A 16,946-nucleotide genomic window follows, 5' to 3' on the forward strand; every position below is an offset into this window, starting at 1 on the left:
AACATATCAAGTAAGGCTGGGCATGGTGGCTTATGCCTGTAATCCCAGCACTTTGGGAGGCCGAGGCGGGTGGATCACAAGGTCACGAGATTGAGACCAGCCTGACCAACATGGTGAAACCCCGTCTCTACTAAAAATAGAAAAATTAGCTGGGCATGGTGGCAGGTGCCTGTAATCCCAGCTACTCAGGAGGCTGAGGCAGGAGAATTGCTTGAACCTGGGAAGCAGAGGTTGCAGTGAGCCGAGATTGTGCCACTGCACTCCAGCCTGGCGACGGAGCGAGACTCCGTCTCAAAAAAAAATATATATATATGTGTATATATATATATATGTATATATATATATGTGTATATATATGTGTATATATATGTGTATATATATGTATATATATGTGTATATATATATATGTATATATATATGTGTATATATATATATATATAAAATAAGGTGGCTTTTCCACTTAGCTTCTGTTTCTCAACTGGATTACTGAGTTCTTGGTGGAGCCATTAATGAACAGGGCCAGCAAAATATAGGCTTGTATATGTTGAAAAAGTTTTCTAGGAAATTCTAATACTCCCAGCTAAAGAACCATTGTTTTAGCCTCATGTTCTACCTATTAGAACAGGAGTTCTCCATCCTGGTTACATGTTAGTAGCATCTGGGAGGCTTAAAAATTACCAATGCCTGGGTCCCACTCCAGACAGTAGGTAAGAATTTATGGATGGGGCTTGAGCATCATTTAAAAAAACATTTCTCAGTGATTCCAATGTGTGGCTACATTTCCCATCAGATTTCTCTGATTTCTTGTGGCATTCACTTTTTTCTATTTTGGTATTATGATTATTTTTCATATCTTATCTCCTGTCTTAGGCTGTATGTTCTCTGGGGTAGGGATCTTGCCTTTTTCATTTCTGTATCTTTCATGAACACATGAATTGGTCATCAGGAAAAGGTTCTCAACCACACGTAGGCCGTGTCCTGAATCTCAGGTTCACACATTAATGCTAGAGTCGTTGTTCTCCATGAGGTCAGAGGTTGCTTGCTTTGAAGGGTATGTGGGCAACTCCACAGTTCAGATAGTGGATGGGAGATTACCCTGTTTCTAGGCATAGCATTGGAACTAAGAATTCTATGTGTATATGGGGTAGATGCGCAGGGATGTGTAGGAAGACAGTTCTAATTAGGATGGAGGAATTATACTAGGGAGTAGAGGGAATGGAAGTGAGAAGAATTAGTAAAGAGAAGAAATGTGAACTTATCAAATAGGCCAGAGTAGGCCTCTGAAGATTCTTGAGTAAGTGAGTGAACTAGATTTTAGGAAGGTAATGAGACAATCATATGCAAGGAAGATTTCAAATACTAGAGACAAGAAGTCAAGCAGGACTTCGAGCAGTTGTCGAGGTCTATGGGAATGGAGAAAATGACACAAGTGAGAGATGTTAAGAAAGGATCAAAAGACTTTCATAGTGTATTGAATCTGGGAAACAAATGAGCAGAGGCTGGGAATAATCACATCTAAGAGACAGTGGGGTATAGGGAGCATGCAGACCAGGGAAGAAGAGACCTGCAGGAATTAGTGCTGAGAAGCAGGAGTTTATTGGGAGAAGGAGGAGATCCATTCCCGGGATACAGGTCTCTCTCCCAAGCATGGCGGTCAGCCCTGCAGGAAAGAGGACAAGAGGAAAGACCATCATACCTGCCAGTCTTCTTGAAATGCAGAAACTACACCAGGGCTACTATATCAGAGCCACCCTGGCAAGTACTCCAATCATGATGCTGACAGTGGCCCTAGCTGAGAGGCCAGGAGAACTTCCTTGTACTAAAGCATCTGTCATGGAAAGAAAAGAAGAGAAGGAATGAAGTTGATGCCATTTTACAGTGGGGTATCCCAGGAACCAGCTCCTAGCATGAAGTAGTCTCTACTTGTTTTTTCAAGGAATACATTATTTTTGTGGGAAGGTTGCTGGGACGTGATTAGCCAACTATATTCTTGCAGGATTTTTTCCTCTCACCATGTTTCTAGGTTGACGATCAGTCTTCTGTCAATTTCATCCTGGCATTTCTTTACTCAGATATTTTGAAGGCTTTGTGATGTGAAAAAGCTGATTGCTATTTTATGTGTCATTAGAACTTTCCACCTTTTCATGGTTGCATCTTTTTCTCAGTGTCTTAGTTGTGGCAGGTCTCTATGGCAGGCAGCTGATTGACAGAAGGCCCAGGTCAGTGCATTCCAAATTGACCACCTCCTTTGCACAGAGACCTCTCTTCCCAGGGGCTCCCAGCAGGGGTATGGAAGCAAGCCCAGTTTTGTGAGACTCTGTTTAACTCTGATGGGTGACTAGTTGGAGGACGCCCCATCAGCCTTGCCTAAACTCACTTAGAACTGCACTGCTATCTAAAACTTCTTTTTCTTTCTCCTTCACAGGAATCAAATCTGCATCGTGGTCTGAGGGCTCTCCCAGGCTCCTCTCACACCCGCCCCATTTTCCCTCACAGGTGTTTTTCCTAGTAAATTATCTTGCATGTCTAATCTCATCTTGGTTGCATCTCAGTGGGTTAAAAACTAACATACCAGGTTTGATTCTTTGCACTTAGCTTTTTTTCTCTCTTTCACGTGTAACCAGTAACCATGTCCTCGTGTTTCCTGTGTTGCCTTTTTTTATATGTGTGTGCATTTACCTAAGATACCTTTTACACACACACACACACACACACACACACACAACCTTTTGCATCTGTTTCTTTATTTCTATTGGAACCATTTACTTTTGGCCCTCACCAGTCAACTCAGGCTGATGATTAATGCTATGTTACCTACTGTTGAGGGGCAGCTCCTATGGGCCAGGCCCTGTGCTAAATACTTTACCTCATTTGATTTATACAATAACTCTCTTGGGTAGAACATTATTTCCATTTTACAGATGAAACGACAGAGGCTTAGAGTGGTGAAAAAACTTTCCTGATGTCATATGGCTGGTGAGAAGTAGACTTGAGATTTGATTCTAGGACTACTCAACTTCAAGCTAATGATAACAGTAGTAATATACCAGCTAAAATTTATGAAACATTTCCTCTGTGTGGGGCATTTTGCTGAAGGTTTCGTTGATGATTACATAAAACTCTTAAAACAGTGCTATGAAGCAAACACTGTTACTGCAATTTTCAGTTGAGGAATCAGAGGCTCAGAGAAGTTAAGAATCTTGTGCAAGAAATTTATAACTGTAAAGTCTTACATTAAAAAAGAAGAAACATCTCAAATCAACAACCTAATTTGCAACTTCATGGTACAGGAGAAAAACAAACTAAACCCAAATATATTGAATGAAGGAAGTAATAAGGATTAGAGTGGATATAAATGAAATGGAGAATGGACAAACAATAGAGGAAATCAATGAAACCAAAAGTTGTTTCTTCAAAATAAGATCAACAAAATTGCCAACCATTAACTAGACTGACTAAGAAAAAAAGAGACAAGATGGAAATTACTAAAATCAGAAATGAAAATGGACTCCCAGCATGGTGGCTTACACCTTCAATCCCAGCACTTTGGGAAGGCAAATTGGGAGGATTGCTTGAGGCCTGGAGTTTGAAACCAGCTGGGGCAACATAGGGAGACCCTGTCTGTACAAAATTAAAAAAAAAATTCAGCTGGGCATGATGGTATGCACCTGTAGTTTCAGCTACCTGGGAAGCTGAGTTGGGAGGATTGCTTGAGCCCAGGAGGTTGAGGCTGCAGTGAGTTTTGATCGCACCTCTGCACTCCAGCCTGGGCTGACCTAAGGAGTGAGACTCTTGTCTTTCTCTCTTTCTCTCTCTCTCAAAAAAAAAAAAAAAAAACGAAAGAAAGAAAAGAAAATGGAGATATTATATATCAATTCTAGAGAAATATTGTTTACAAAAGTACTATGAATAATTGTATGCCAATAAATTGGATAGCCTAGATGAAATGGACAAATTCCAAGAAACACACACAAAAAATCTGAATAGATCTATAATTAGTAAGAAGATTGAATAAAAATTTCATTTGACAAAATTCAACATTCTTTCTTAATAAAAACATGCTAAGTATGAATGGAAGGAAACTATCTCAATATAATAAAGGCAGTATGTGAAAAGCCCAAGGCTAACATCATACTCAATAGAGAAAGACTGAAAGCTTTCCCCCTATGATCAGGAACAAGACAAGGATGCCTGCTTTTGCCACGTCTATTTAACATAGTATTACAAGTCCTAGCCAGAGAAATTAGGCAAGAAAAAAAGAAGACTTTCAGATTGGAAAGAAGAAGTAAAATTATCTGTCTGTTCACAGACAACTTGAGCTTCTTTATAGAAAACTCTAAGGATGAAAAAAACCTGTTAGAATTTATTAATAAATTCAGTAATGTTGCAGGATACAAAATCAGCATGCAAACATCAGTTGCATTTCTATACACTAACAATGAACAATCTAAAAAGGAAATTAAGAAAAAAATTTTAATTCACATTAACATCAAAAAGAATAAAATACTTAGGCATAAGTTTAACCAAGGAGGTGAAAGGATTGTATTCTGAAAACTAGAAAACATTGCTGAAGGAAATCAAAGACGACCTCAATAAATGGGAAGACATTTTGTTTTCATGGATTGGAAGACTCGGTATTGTTAGGAGGATAATACCACCCAAAGTGAGCTATGGATTCAACACAATTTCTATCAGAATTCCAATGACATTTTTTTGCAGAAATAGAAAAATCTATCCTAAAGTTCATATGGAATTTCAGGACTCAAAATAGCCAACCAATCATGAAAAAAGGAACCTTGAAAAAAAAATGCTGAATCCTGATTTCAGCATTTACCACAAAGCCACAGTAATCAATACAATGTAGTACTTGCGTAAAGGAAGACATAGAAACCAGCGGAATAGAACAGAAAGCCCAGAAAGGAATGCTTGCATATATGGCCAAATGATATTTGATAAGGATGCCAATACCACTCAATGGGGAAAGTGCAGTCTTTTCAGCAAATGATTTTGGGAAAGCTGGAAATCCATGCAGAAAGATGAGCTGAACCTTTACTTGACACCATATACAAAAAACTAACCCACAGTAGATCAAAGACCAAATGTAAGAGTAAAAACTATAAAACTCTCAGAAGAAAACACAGGGAAAAAAACTCCATGACATTGGATTTCACAGTGGTTTCTTGGTTATAACAACAAAAGCATAGGCAACAAAAGAAAAAATGGATAAGTTGGACTTCATGAAAATCAATAACTTTTATATATCAAAGTACATTGTCGAGGAAGTGAAAAGGCAACCCTTGAAGTGGGAAAAATATTTGTAAATCATGTATGATAAGGGATCAATTTTCAGAGTATATGAAGAACTACTACAAATCCACAACAGCAAAAATCCAAAAACCCAACTAAAAAAGGACAAAAGACTGAAATAGAGATTTCTCCAAGGAAGATATACAAATGGCCAATGAGCACATGCAAAGATGCTCAACATCACTGATACTTAGAGATATGCAAATCAGAACCCCAATGATAGAATACCTCAAACACATTAGGATGGCTTTGATTAAAAAAAAACCACACACACACAAACAACAAGTGTTTTTAAGGAGGTGGAAAAATTGGAGCTCTAGTGCATTGCTGATGGAAGTGTGAAATGTTATAGCCACTGTGGAAAACAGTATGGCTGTTTCTCAAACAATTAAACAAAGAGTTACCCTTGGATCCAGCAATTCCACTTCTGGACATATATGCAAGAGAATTGGAAGGGATTTGAACAGATATTTGTACACTGATGTTCACAGCAGCATTAGTCACACAATAGCCAAAATGTGGAAACAACTGAAAAGTCCATTGAAAGATAAGTGGATAGAAAAATGAGGTGTATCCATACAATGGAATGTTCTTCAATCTTAACAAGGAAGAAAATTCTGATACATGGTGCAAAATGGATGAACCTTAAAAACATTATGTTAAGTGAAACAAGCCAGACACAAAAGGCCACCTATTATATAATTCCATTTATATAAGGTTGTTAGAATAGTCAATTACATAGAGACAGAAAGTAGAATGGAGGTTGCCAGGGGTTAGGGGGAGGAGTGAGAGTTACTCTTTATTGGGCAGAGAAGTTTATTTAATATGGTAAGATGAAAAAGTTCTGGAAATGGATGGTGGTGATGGTTACATAACACTAAACTGCATGCATAGAAATAGTTAATGGTGGCCGGGAGCAGTGGCTCATGCCTGTAATCCCAGCACTTTGGGAAGCCAAGGCGGGCGGATCACCTGAGGTCGGGAGTTCGAGACCAGCCTGATCAACATGGAGAAACCCCATCTCTACTAAAAATACAAAATTAGCTGGGCGTGTTGGCACATGCCTGTAATCCAGCTACTTGGGAGGCTGAGGCAGGAGAATTGCTTGAACCCAGGAGGTGGAGGGTGAGCCGAGATAGTGCCATTGCACTCCAGCCTGGGCAACTGGCACTACCCCTTCCCTCTCATGCAGAGACCCTGTGGCTGAATCTCCCTGTGTCTCCAAGTGTGCATCACTCACTGTCCTCTGTGTTGTGTCCACAGCCTCATGCAGCCCGTGACTTCAGAGCTAGGACACTGCTCAGGAGTCTTCCCGGAGGCTCCCTGTCTTCCCATTTTTGTGCAGCCTGACTGGGGGGAGGCTTGGCTTCAACTGGCAACTTGATTTAGCCAGATTTGGGATAGGCCACCTGAGCACCTTTTCCATACACCTGGGTCCCACCCCAGGTGGAGTCAGGGCAGGGCCTGTCACCAGGGAGCTGGGAGCAGAGATGGGAGCAGTCTGAGCTGCTCCTCCATCATCCAAGGGGCTCCTCCTCTCATTTGGGGAACGTTGTGGGCTTGTTTCAAAGCCTTGGATGTTTCTTGCAGCTAATGGCATAGGTAAAAGAAAACAAAGGGGTAACAGAAACAGGGGTGCCATGTGTTGGTGACAAAGAAAAGCAACTTGACCTTGAGGACCCTCCTTCTTCCCCCTTGGTGAAGTCCTTTCCATGACATAGGGCTCTGGGGCTGACGAAGGCCCCTCTCCACGTTTCTCAGGTCAGCCCCAAGGTCAGCCAAGAGAAATCAGAAAAACAGGCAGAAGAGAGTCTATAGAGATAAACTTGGAGGGTTTAGGAGAAAAGTTGGGGATTTGCTTGTGCTGTTGGACACAGGCTGGGAATAAAACTTTTTTTCTGGCTCATCTCTGAAAGCCAGATAGACTGTACCAGAAAACATACTGCCAGTGCTCCAGGGATCCACTTACCAGAGACTGTGATCATCCTGACTGTGGTCCTGTTGCGGCCAGTGGCTGAGTTAGTGGTGTGGCAGGCATAGGATCCGCTGTTCTTTGTAGTGATGTTGGGGATAAAGAGCTTTTGTGTGTGTTGCTGGAATGTGCCATTGACAGACCAAGAATACTGTGAGGGTGGATTAGAGGCTGCATGGCAGGAGAGGTTGAGATTTACCCCTGCATGGTAATAGGTGTCTGAAGGGGAAATGGTGGGGGCATCTGGGCCATCTAGAACAAAAGAATAAAGTCACAGGTGATGTCATCAGAGGGAAAGGGAAGCTCCTGGTCTGTGGAAGAGCCACAGTGTCCCTCTGAGCCAAGTCACAACCCTGAGCCAAGTCCCAACCAACCCCAACCAAACCCCTGCTGTTTCTACTGAGACAGAGTCCGAGACATTTACCTGTTTCTCCCATCAGAAGATGTGGACTCCAAGTCTCCCATGACAGGAGCACCCCCTCCCCTCTTATTCTTGGTCAAAGCTAGGCCTACCCATGTTTGCCTGGGGCAGAAAGTCATGATGAGCTGGGTTTCTAGGGGTGGGTGGGGAATCTGCATTTTTGGAGCTGAGAGGGACTGAGAGGCCTGGCCTCTGGCTGCGTGGATTTGGGCTGGTGGCCTGGGCCACAGAGGAACAGAAGATACTCACAGAGGACATTCAGGGTGACTGGGTCACTGAAGTTTGCACTCGCTGGGTTCTGTATTTCACATTCATAGGGTCCTACGTCATTCCTTGTGACACTGAGTAGAGTGAGGGTCCTGTTGCCATTGGACAGCTGCAGCCTGGGACTGACCGGGAGGCTCTGACCATTTACCCACCACAGGTAGGTTGTGTTCTGAGTCTCAGGTTCACAGGTGAAGGCCACAGCATCCTTGTCCTCCACGGGGTTGGAGTTGTTGCTGGAGATGGAGGGCTTGGGAGTCTCCGCTGTGCAGAAAACAGAGAAGATTGCCCTTTGTGGCACCTTTGATTCCTCCACAGGCAAATTTCAATTAGAGTTGGCATCTCCCACCTCTCAGCCTACTCGAGTCCTTAAAAGCCCACGGTGGGTGTGTGTGTCACAAGACAGATACACAATGATCAGGGCTCAGAGACCATGAGGCTGCCTTCTCTGTGTGGGAGAAGCACAGACTTTCTCAAATGTGAATTCGGCAGCAGTGCTGGGTTGTGGACAGACCCAGGACTGGGAGTTACAGATCCCGGTGCCTCTTCTGGTCCTTCCCTGACCGGCTGCCTGCCTGGCCTACCTAGGGGTCCTCACCTGGAACATGTAGGTGCTGGGTCCCTTCCAGCTTCACAGTCCTACTTTGCCCTTCGAGGTATGTTTTTGAGGGTTCTGTTTCCAAGAACATTCTAGAGATGGGAGATGATGGGACATGCCACTATCCTTAATTCCTGACTGGGTGTTTCAACAGAAATAACACAGGGGAGGCCGGGGCAAGCCTGGAGGTCGGTTCCGTCTTCAGGCAGTGGAGCCACAAGGTGGGGCAGTTTTTCCCAGGTGTTTCATCGTGACTTACTTGAGTCAGTGACCTCTAAAGATAGAGCAGAGTCCAAGGAATGATCTAGAAGGAGTGAAGGGGACAGGCAAGAACAGGTGGCTTTGGAGCAGAACCCTGTGTCCTTTCCTTGGTTTTTAATGTCCCTTCTTTCCCTGCGGGGGGCAGATGAGGAGCTGTGGATCCTCCCATAAATACATGTGGACATTTGCAAATGCAAACTGACTGGTGGGAAGGGGGAGCCTGAAGTGCTGGAAATTTGGCCCTCATGGACCATGGGTGTTTGACAGTTATGAGAGAGAAATTTGGGAAGAAGTTTTGCAAATATTTTCTCCCACTGGACATTATGCAAGTGAAATAAGCCACTGACAGGACAGATACTGTAGGATTCCACTTACATGAGGTTCCTAGGGTAGTCACACTCATGGAATCACGTAGTAGAATGGTGGTTGCTATGGGCTGGGAGTGGGGGGGAATGGAGAGTTGTTCATGGGTCTGTAGTTTCAGTTACACAGGATGAGGAGGTTCTAGAGATCTGCTGTACAGCTTTGTGCCTATAGCTCATATACAGTGAGTATTTCTTATGCATAAGGCTTAGGACCAAAAGTGTTTTGAATTTCTAACTTTTATAAATTTTTGAACATTTGCAGTATACTTACTGGTTTAGCATCTCAAATCTGAAAATCCCAAATCCAAAATGCTCCAGTGAGCATTTCTTTTGAGCATCACGTTAGTGGCCAAAAAATGTGGAATTTTGGAGCATTTCAGATTTGGGATTTTTGATGGACAATGTGTAACTCTAATTTGCATTTTAAAATTTGTCAGGAGTTTAGATATTATGTTTTGACTATAGTCAAAAACAAAATTGGTGGAAACATGAATTTTTTTCCATAAGTAGAAATTGCTATTAATTGTCCACAGATCTAAAATCAATTGGTGGAAGGAGTATTTCTCTTGATAACAAAATAAGGTTTAGGCGTCCTGTGAATTCCAGCAGGATCACATTATGCTCAAAGGAAGATCCTGAAGTTCGCTTGAAATTAGCAACTCCCAGGTAGAGGGAGGCACGTGAGTCCTGTTAAGAGGACAGAACCGGTCAGAGAGGAAGTCTTAGGTGTGTCAATTCCATAAAGGGAGGAACAATGCCAAATTAGGAGAAGCGATGTGTGTTATGTTAGTAAATTTAGAAAGCTTCCTGCCCCTAATTCCTATGCAGAGTTAGGCAAAATTGGGAGGAGCCCAAAACAGGCATGCGCAATGCTTTCTTCATTTTCTCTTGACCTCGGGAGACACAAGTAGAGTTGGATTAGGTTTTTGCGAATTGGACAGAGTCTAAGTGAGACGCCAGTGGCTCATGCGTCTCCCCACCTGAAGGACCCCATCTTATCACAATGGTGCCATCATGAGGACACAGATGTGTGTGGAACAGGCAGTAAGCCCATCAGACAGCACCTGCCTGGCCATCCAGGATCTAGTCTCTAAAGAGGTTTTGCATCATTCATTCTCTCATTCATTCCCTCTCCATGAGAGAACGATCGAGTGTGTGTCACATGTTGGGCCTGTCCTGGTGCAGGGTGTGAGTGGGGAGAGAAAGCAAAGTCCTCTCTTTTGTCCTCCCATGGGAGTGACAGCAACACATCAGGAAACAGGATTTCAGGTTCAGTGAGGGGGGTTAGGATCTTAGAGGGAGCCTGGACATTCCTCGCACCGGCTCTGACAGTTGGGGCAGGTGATTTAGTTCTGGAGTACGAATTAATCAGTTGCTTATTTGCTCTCACTTCTCTGAGCTTTGGATGCTCAGGAAGAAAGGATTTGAGCCAATGGATGACCATGGGGTCCATGGAACGCAATAAGCCCTGCCTTCTTGTGGAAGAGAGGACGGGGCTGTGGCTGGAGAGAGACCTCATGTGACCCTGATCTATCCCTCGTGTTTGTGTGACCCTGGTTCAGTGACTGTGTCTTCCTGTGCCTCCGTTTCTTCTCAATAATAAGCTTCTATTAAGAGAAATAATAGGCTGAGCGCAGTGGCTCATGCCTGTAATCCCAGCATTTTGGGAGGCCGAGGCAGGCGGATCATGAGGTCAAGAAATCGAGACCATCCTGGCCAACATGGTAAAACCCTGTCTCTAATAAAAATACCAAAATTAGCTAGGGGTGGTGGCATGCACCTGTAGTCCCAGCTACTCGGGAGGCTGAGGCAGGAGAATCACTTGAACCCGGGAGGCAGAGGTTGCAGTGAGCTGAGATCGCACCACTGCACTCCAGCCTGGCCACAGAGACTCCGTCTCAAAAAAAAAAAAAAAAAAAAGAAATAAAAAGAATTATTATTTCTTTCTCAATAGGAAAATGATATTTTCTGCCAGGTTTTCTATGAATTAGCATTAAATTATCCATAGTCACCTGACCTGAAGCTTGCACAGAGGAGGCGCTCACATAAACAGCACGGGTTATTATTTGCCTCCATGAGAGGGTCCCCTTGGCATGATCCCTGCTGGACAAGTTGCTGTTAGGAACATCTTTCTTCTATTTCTGTCCCTGGGGACACTGAACTTTCTATGGAGTCTCCTAAGCCTCCCAGGCCAGTTGGCTGATGGCCTAAGAAGCTTGTCCATCTGTCCTCTCCACTCTGAGTCTCAGGTGAAGGACAAGACTCTGTCCTTGCCCAGATGAGGCTCTGGGGTCTGAGCCCTGGCTGGTGAGCAGCTCCAGGAGCCACAGCCCTTGGATGGCTGGTAAATCTTTGCTCCTAGTTGGCCCTGCCCAGGAGGCTACAACCCAGTGCTGGCACAGGTTTCCCAGGGTTACCTGGAGTCAGGATCCTGGGACAGGGGTCTGGAGCAGGGGCGTCCAGGGATGAACTTCTCTGTGAGGATCCCAGGGAGCCCCTCAGGTCAGGCCCTGACCCAGTTCTTTAGAGTCTTTCTCAGGGTCAGGTCCATGGGGAGGGCACGGGGTGCCTGGCTGAGACTGATCTCCTTCTGCTGAGTCCCCCCATCAGACTGTCATTCCTCTGCCATGAGTGTCTGCAGGGTCTGGATGCAGGAAAGGAATTCTGATCTGTGGAAGTCTGTCTCCCCTGAGTGTGTCCTGCACTAAATGTCCAAACCCTAAAGTGGGATGTAATGCAGAGAGGGACATGGGCACAGCCCAGGCCTAGCAATCCTGTGTGTGGGAAGTAGAACTGACCCCCAACACCCAGAGGTCATGGGGAATCACTCACGATGTACGCTGAACTGGCCAGTTACTTCTTCACTCATAAGATTTAGCTTTATGACTTGTAGGGTGTAGGATCCTGTGTCATTTCTGGTGACGTTCCGCATCAGCAGGGATGCATTGGGGTATATTGTCTCTCGATTGCTGTATGCAGGCCCTGGGGTAATTTGTTGATTTGATATTACATATCCTATAATTCGACGGTTGGCATCCACTGTTTCCCCTTTGTACCAGTTGTAGCCACGAGGGTCCTGGGGCAGATTGTGGACAAGTAGAAGAACCTCCTTCCCCTCTGCAGCATTGGATGGCACAGCTTCAATAGTGAGCTGAGCAGTGGTGGGCGGGTTCCAGAAGGTGAAAAGTGAGGCTAGGAGGGGGAGAGAGCATCAAGCAATATTGCAACATATGTATTGGAGTGGAAAAATGGGGACATCAGCTTTGGAGTTTGTGTGTTTTTATGTGTGTGTGTGTGTGTGTGTGTGTCCTACTGAGTCAATGTCAGCAGCACAGCCCCCATTTCTTCAACACCTCTGACCTTGGCATTTCCCTGGTGGAATCCTCTTCTTCAGGGTTCTGCACGGCTCCCTCCACACTGCCCTCAGATCCTGCTCACATCAGGGCATCCTTGGGAGACCCTTTCTCTGACACCTCCTCTAGAGACACTGGGTCTTCTCTTTCTGACCTTTCCCTGCTGTGTTCCCTCCAGGGCTCCTGTCAGCGCCTGACCTCACATTCTAGATCTCTTTGTCTGTCTTCCTCCCCAGGAGAGTGTGAGCTCTGTGAGGGCAGGGACTTGTGTGGTGTTGGCTGCACCCCAGTGCCTGGGACAGGCTTCAGACTCCTGTGGATGAGTTCCTGAGCATTCCCTGGGCCCTCTGCTTCCTGAGGCTTATTTGCCAATGTCTGACATTGTTGGCTGAGGACAATGTTTCATACCCTGGTTATGCTTTATTTGAAGTGTCATTTGGTATGGTTATTATTATCATTTTTCAAAATGTAGTGGCCAGTGATGATTAACCAGGAATATGGAACACTTGAGATGTTCCTGCCTCTTACCAATTCCAGTTCAATGTGATTTTCCTGTTGTGACCCCTTCCCCTCTCTTGTGTCCTCTCCTCTATTAAGGCTCCAACAGAAGTCCTCTGTCCCCTCTCAGAGCCCCATCCTCCCCAGGAGACCCCAGCCAGTCACTGTGCTTCCTCCTCCTGTCCTTTCCCAGGAAGTCCTCTCCTCACCTGTGAGCAGGAGCCCCTGCCAGGGGATGCGCCATCTGCAGGAAGGGGCTGAGATGGGCCCCATGGTCTCTGCTGCCTGCGTGTTCTCCTCTGTGGAGATGAGCCTGGGATCCAGAAACTTTCTGAGCACGGCTGTCAGCTGTGCTGTCCTTCCTCCTTTTGTGCTGAGCCTCTTCCCGGGGCAGGAGCACTTCTCAGGCTCATGGGCGGGGTCTGTGCCCAGGACACCTCTCTGTCCCCTCCCCTCTCAGTCCTGCCTCCCTGTCCCTCCTTTCCCTTTATTTTCTGTCTGTGTTTCAGGCCCCTGGGAATTGCTGAGGTCTCTGACTCCTTCAGCAGTGATTCTCTCACCCAACCTCTGCACACACTATGCAGACACACACACACACACAGACACACACAGAGACACACACATACACAAAGAGACACACACAGTCACACACACACCCTGGAGATTGGGTGAGCACAGCCCTGTGCCCTCAGCATCCTGCAGCCCATGTCTCCAGGTTGGGGTGCACAGTCGCTCCCCCTGCCCTCTCCCATCCCCATCTGGCTCTTCCCTTCAGATCAGGAGGTCAGGGCTCCGCAAGGACCCTGTCACAGGGACACCACCACTGAGCTTTGGGGAGGTGTGTGCTCACTAGTGAGAGGGATCCTCCCCCTCTCTCATTGTGTCAAGCTTGGTTGCAGCTTCCAAGGATGGACATTTAATGCCCTGGGTATCCCAGAGGGGACTGTCCTTACTGGTGGTGTGCAGGGCAAATAATCTCTTATGCCTCCTGAGAGAGAGGGCTGTTCTGGTTGGTCAGTGGGGGCTGTGGGCCTAGTGGTCATCAGGGACAGGTATCAGCCATTCTCTTGCTCTTTGGGTTCTGGCAGCTGAGCTGGGGCTCGGGCCTTCCATGTTCTCTCTGACCATCTTGGGTGTCCTCTGTTTTCGCCCGGCTGACTGTCCTGTGGTCACCCCACCTTACCTATGGTTGGTGCAGCAGGAAGTGGGGAGTTGCCCAGGGTCCCCACAAGACAGTGCTCTCTGAGATCCAGGAGAGGGAGCCTGGGACAGAGCAGGGGCTCAGAGCTGGAGAGACTCATCCCAACTTACTCTGCAGCCAGGATGGGCTCAGCCCTCCCCATGCTGATATCCCCTGGGGTCTGTCCTAAGGGTTTGGACCTGGTCAGGTCCCTCTGTGTAGAGAAAGGATGGGCAGCGGCCGGGGAGCCTGTCTGGGGGGACGTTGCTCACACCTGAGAGGGCAGGTAGGGGTGGACCATGTTCTGGGAACAAAGGGAGCTCATCCCTTGCCCTCCAGCTTGTGTACATGAGAGAGCGCTGTCCTCCCTCCTGGCTTCACGAAGGACAGCAGGGGGCAGGTGGCTACATCCCAGATAGTGCCTGGGCGTGACCATCACATACTCTCCGAGCCTCCTGGGGTGCAGAGGGAAGGTCATAGGGTGCCTGGCTGATTCCCCAGAGGCACTGTGGGCCCTCAGGCAGCTGTGGTTCTGTCAGCGCTGGGCTCAGCCTGCCATGCCGTAGAGAACAGGACACACGGAGCAGGGGCGGGTATTTAGGGAGCAGTCACAGAAAGAGTTGATGAGGATGGAGGGAGGTCACGAGGGGAAAGCACCCAGTGTGGCATCGCGTGCACCAGCACTGCCCTGGGAGATGCCTTAACTAGGCCCAGGGAAGGATTGGGTGTGTGGGGCAGGAGCTGCCTGCAGAGGGAGCGGCCTCATGTTGCCGGCTGCCTGGCTGCAGGGAGGAGCTGACAGAGTCCGTATGGGGAGCTTGGAGGGTAAGGAGGACGTGGGCCGAGGTGCCCTGGTGAGGGTGGACCCTGCTGGGCTGTGGGTTCCGCTGAGGGAGGTCAGCAGCCCCTGGGAAGGCTCCAGGCTGGAGGGACTCTGTCGCCCTCTGGTGGACTGGAAGGGAAGTGTGGGTGGCCGCAGTCCCAGGTCAGGCTGCGTGTTTTATTCCACATGGATCTGCGCATTTCACACGAGGTCACCCACATGTTATGTCAGAGCTCCATCACATTCCACATCCGTGTTTTTCTCTGTGGCTGATTCTCTGGTGTGATCTCTGAGCCTGTGTTAGTCCTCCTCACAATGGTCACAGCTGTGTGTGGAGATCTAATGGGGTGTGTGTGGCTCATGTGCTCACACAGAGTGTCCTGGGGTCAGGCTTTATGACCTACCCTGCCCCAACTCCACAACAAGATCTGAATAATGCGCCAAGTAAGATAAAGTCAGAATCCATGGGGGAGGGCGAGAGTCCTGGCAGTGCTGAGGTCTGTGCCTCCAGCTTAACTCTCAGTCTCTTTGCAAATACATTTATGTTGTGCATCTGCAGTTGGCTGGGCAGTTTCATGTCTCTGAATCCTTGAATCTCTCTGTGGATAAGGTCATGTAGGGACTGCATGTAAGTGTATGAGGGCTATCTGATTAGGGTGGGTATGTTTTACATAGTAGGTTTTCTTCACCAAAGACTTTAAAAAAATTGTGGTAGAGTGTATATATGTACATTCATATATCACCTCCACTTCCTGAGTTTAAGTGATTCTCCTGCCTCAGCCTCCCAAGTAGCTGGGACTACAAGTGTGCACCACCATGCCGGGCTAATTTTTGTATTTTTAGTAGAGATGGGGTTTCACCATGCTGGCCAGGCTGGTCTCAAACTCCTGAACTTGTGATCTACCTGCCTCAGCCTCCCAAAGTGCTGGGATTACAGGCGTGAGCCACTGCACCCGGCCTGTATATCTTCTTTGAAGAAATGTCTATTTGAGTTTTTGCCCATTTATAAATGGGGTGGTTTGTCTTTTTGTTATTGAGTTGTAGCAGTTCTTTATATATTCTGGACAGGAAGCTCTTCTATATGTAATTTGCAAATGTTTTCTCCCATTCTGTGCCTGGTCTTTTCACTTTCTTGATAATGTCCTTTGATGCACAAAAGGCTTGCATCTTTATAAAGCTTAATTTATCTATTTTTCCTTGTTGTTGCTCATGCTTTTGTGTCATATCTAACAATCCATTACCACATTCGAAGCCATCAAGATCTATCCCTCTTTTTCTTTTTTTAAAAAATATATATTTTATTTACATAGGTTTTTTGGGGAACCGATTGGTATTTGGTTACATGAGTAAGTTCTTTAGTGGTGATTTTTGAGATTTTGGTGCACCCATCACCCAAGCAGTATACACTGAATCCAATTTGTAGTATTTTTTTCCTCACTCCCTTCCCACCCTTTTTACCTGAGTCCCCAAAATCCATTTTGTAATTCTTATGCCTTTACATCCTCATCACTTAGCTCCCACTTATGAATGAGAACATACGATGTTTGGTTTTCCATTCCTGAGTCACTTCACTTAGAATAATAGTCTTCAATCCCATCCAGGTTGCTGAGGATGCCATTAATTCATTCCTTTTTATGGCTGAGTAGTATTCCATCACACACACACACACACACACACACACACACACACACATACACATATACACATACATATATACATACCAAGTTTCTTTATCCACTCATTGATTGATGGACATTTTTGTTGGTTCCACATTTTTGCAGCTGCAAATTGTGCTGCTATAAACATGCATGTGCAAGTATCTTTTTTGTATAATGACTTCTTTTCTTCTGGGTAGATACCAAAAGTGGGATTTCTGGATCAAATGGTAGTTCTACTTTTAGTTC

The 16,946-nt window shown here is 45.9% G+C and overlaps 2 protein-coding genes across 3 annotated transcripts in view; one reads left to right on the plus strand and one right to left on the minus strand.

The window, feature by feature from the left end:
* LOC100976543 (CEA cell adhesion molecule 6) overlaps window positions 1–16,946 on the plus strand; it is a 910,921-nt gene that overhangs the window by 830,940 nt on the left and 63,035 nt on the right. The gene's annotated exons all lie outside the window — the stretch shown is intronic.
* Window positions 735–13,413, minus strand: LOC103785009 (carcinoembryonic antigen-related cell adhesion molecule 8). 2 transcript variants are annotated; one of them, XM_034946135.3, is made up of 5 exons: window positions 13,249–13,413; window positions 12,021–12,380; window positions 7,950–8,228; window positions 7,277–7,531; window positions 735–1,828 (listed from the first exon to the last, which is right to left on the minus strand). In XM_034946135.3, the coding sequence occupies exons 1-5, from the start codon at window positions 13,310–13,312 to the stop codon at window positions 1,737–1,739; spliced, it is 1,050 nt and encodes a 349-aa protein (XP_034802026.1). In that variant the 5' UTR covers window positions 13,313–13,413; the 3' UTR covers window positions 735–1,736. The 2 variants fall into 2 exon arrangements, with proteins under 2 accessions (XP_034802026.1, XP_008962402.1); XM_008964154.4 differs by lacking the exon at window positions 7,277–7,531.

The sequence above is a fragment of the Pan paniscus genome, chromosome 20, assembly GCF_029289425.2.
Source record: "Pan paniscus chromosome 20, NHGRI_mPanPan1-v2.0_pri, whole genome shotgun sequence".
NCBI classification, from domain to species: Eukaryota; Metazoa; Chordata; class Mammalia; order Primates; family Hominidae; genus Pan; species Pan paniscus.

What these genes read in the sequence shown, in the direction of transcription:
- LOC103785009 (XM_034946135.3), bottom strand. Translation starts at nt 13,312, where the DNA reads ATGGGGCCCATCTCAGCCCCTTCCTGCAGATGGCGCATCCCCTGGCAG. An exon ending in GCAGGGGCTCCTGCTCACAG is followed by an intron (nt 12,381 to 13,248) that starts GTGAGGAGAGGA and finishes TCCCCCTCCTAG; the next exon opens with CCTCACTTTTCACCTTCTGG. An exon ending in CAGGATGATCACAGTCTCTG is followed by an intron (nt 1,829 to 7,276) that starts GTAAGTGGATCC and finishes TTTCCATGACAG; the next exon opens with ATGCTTTAGTACAAGGAAGT.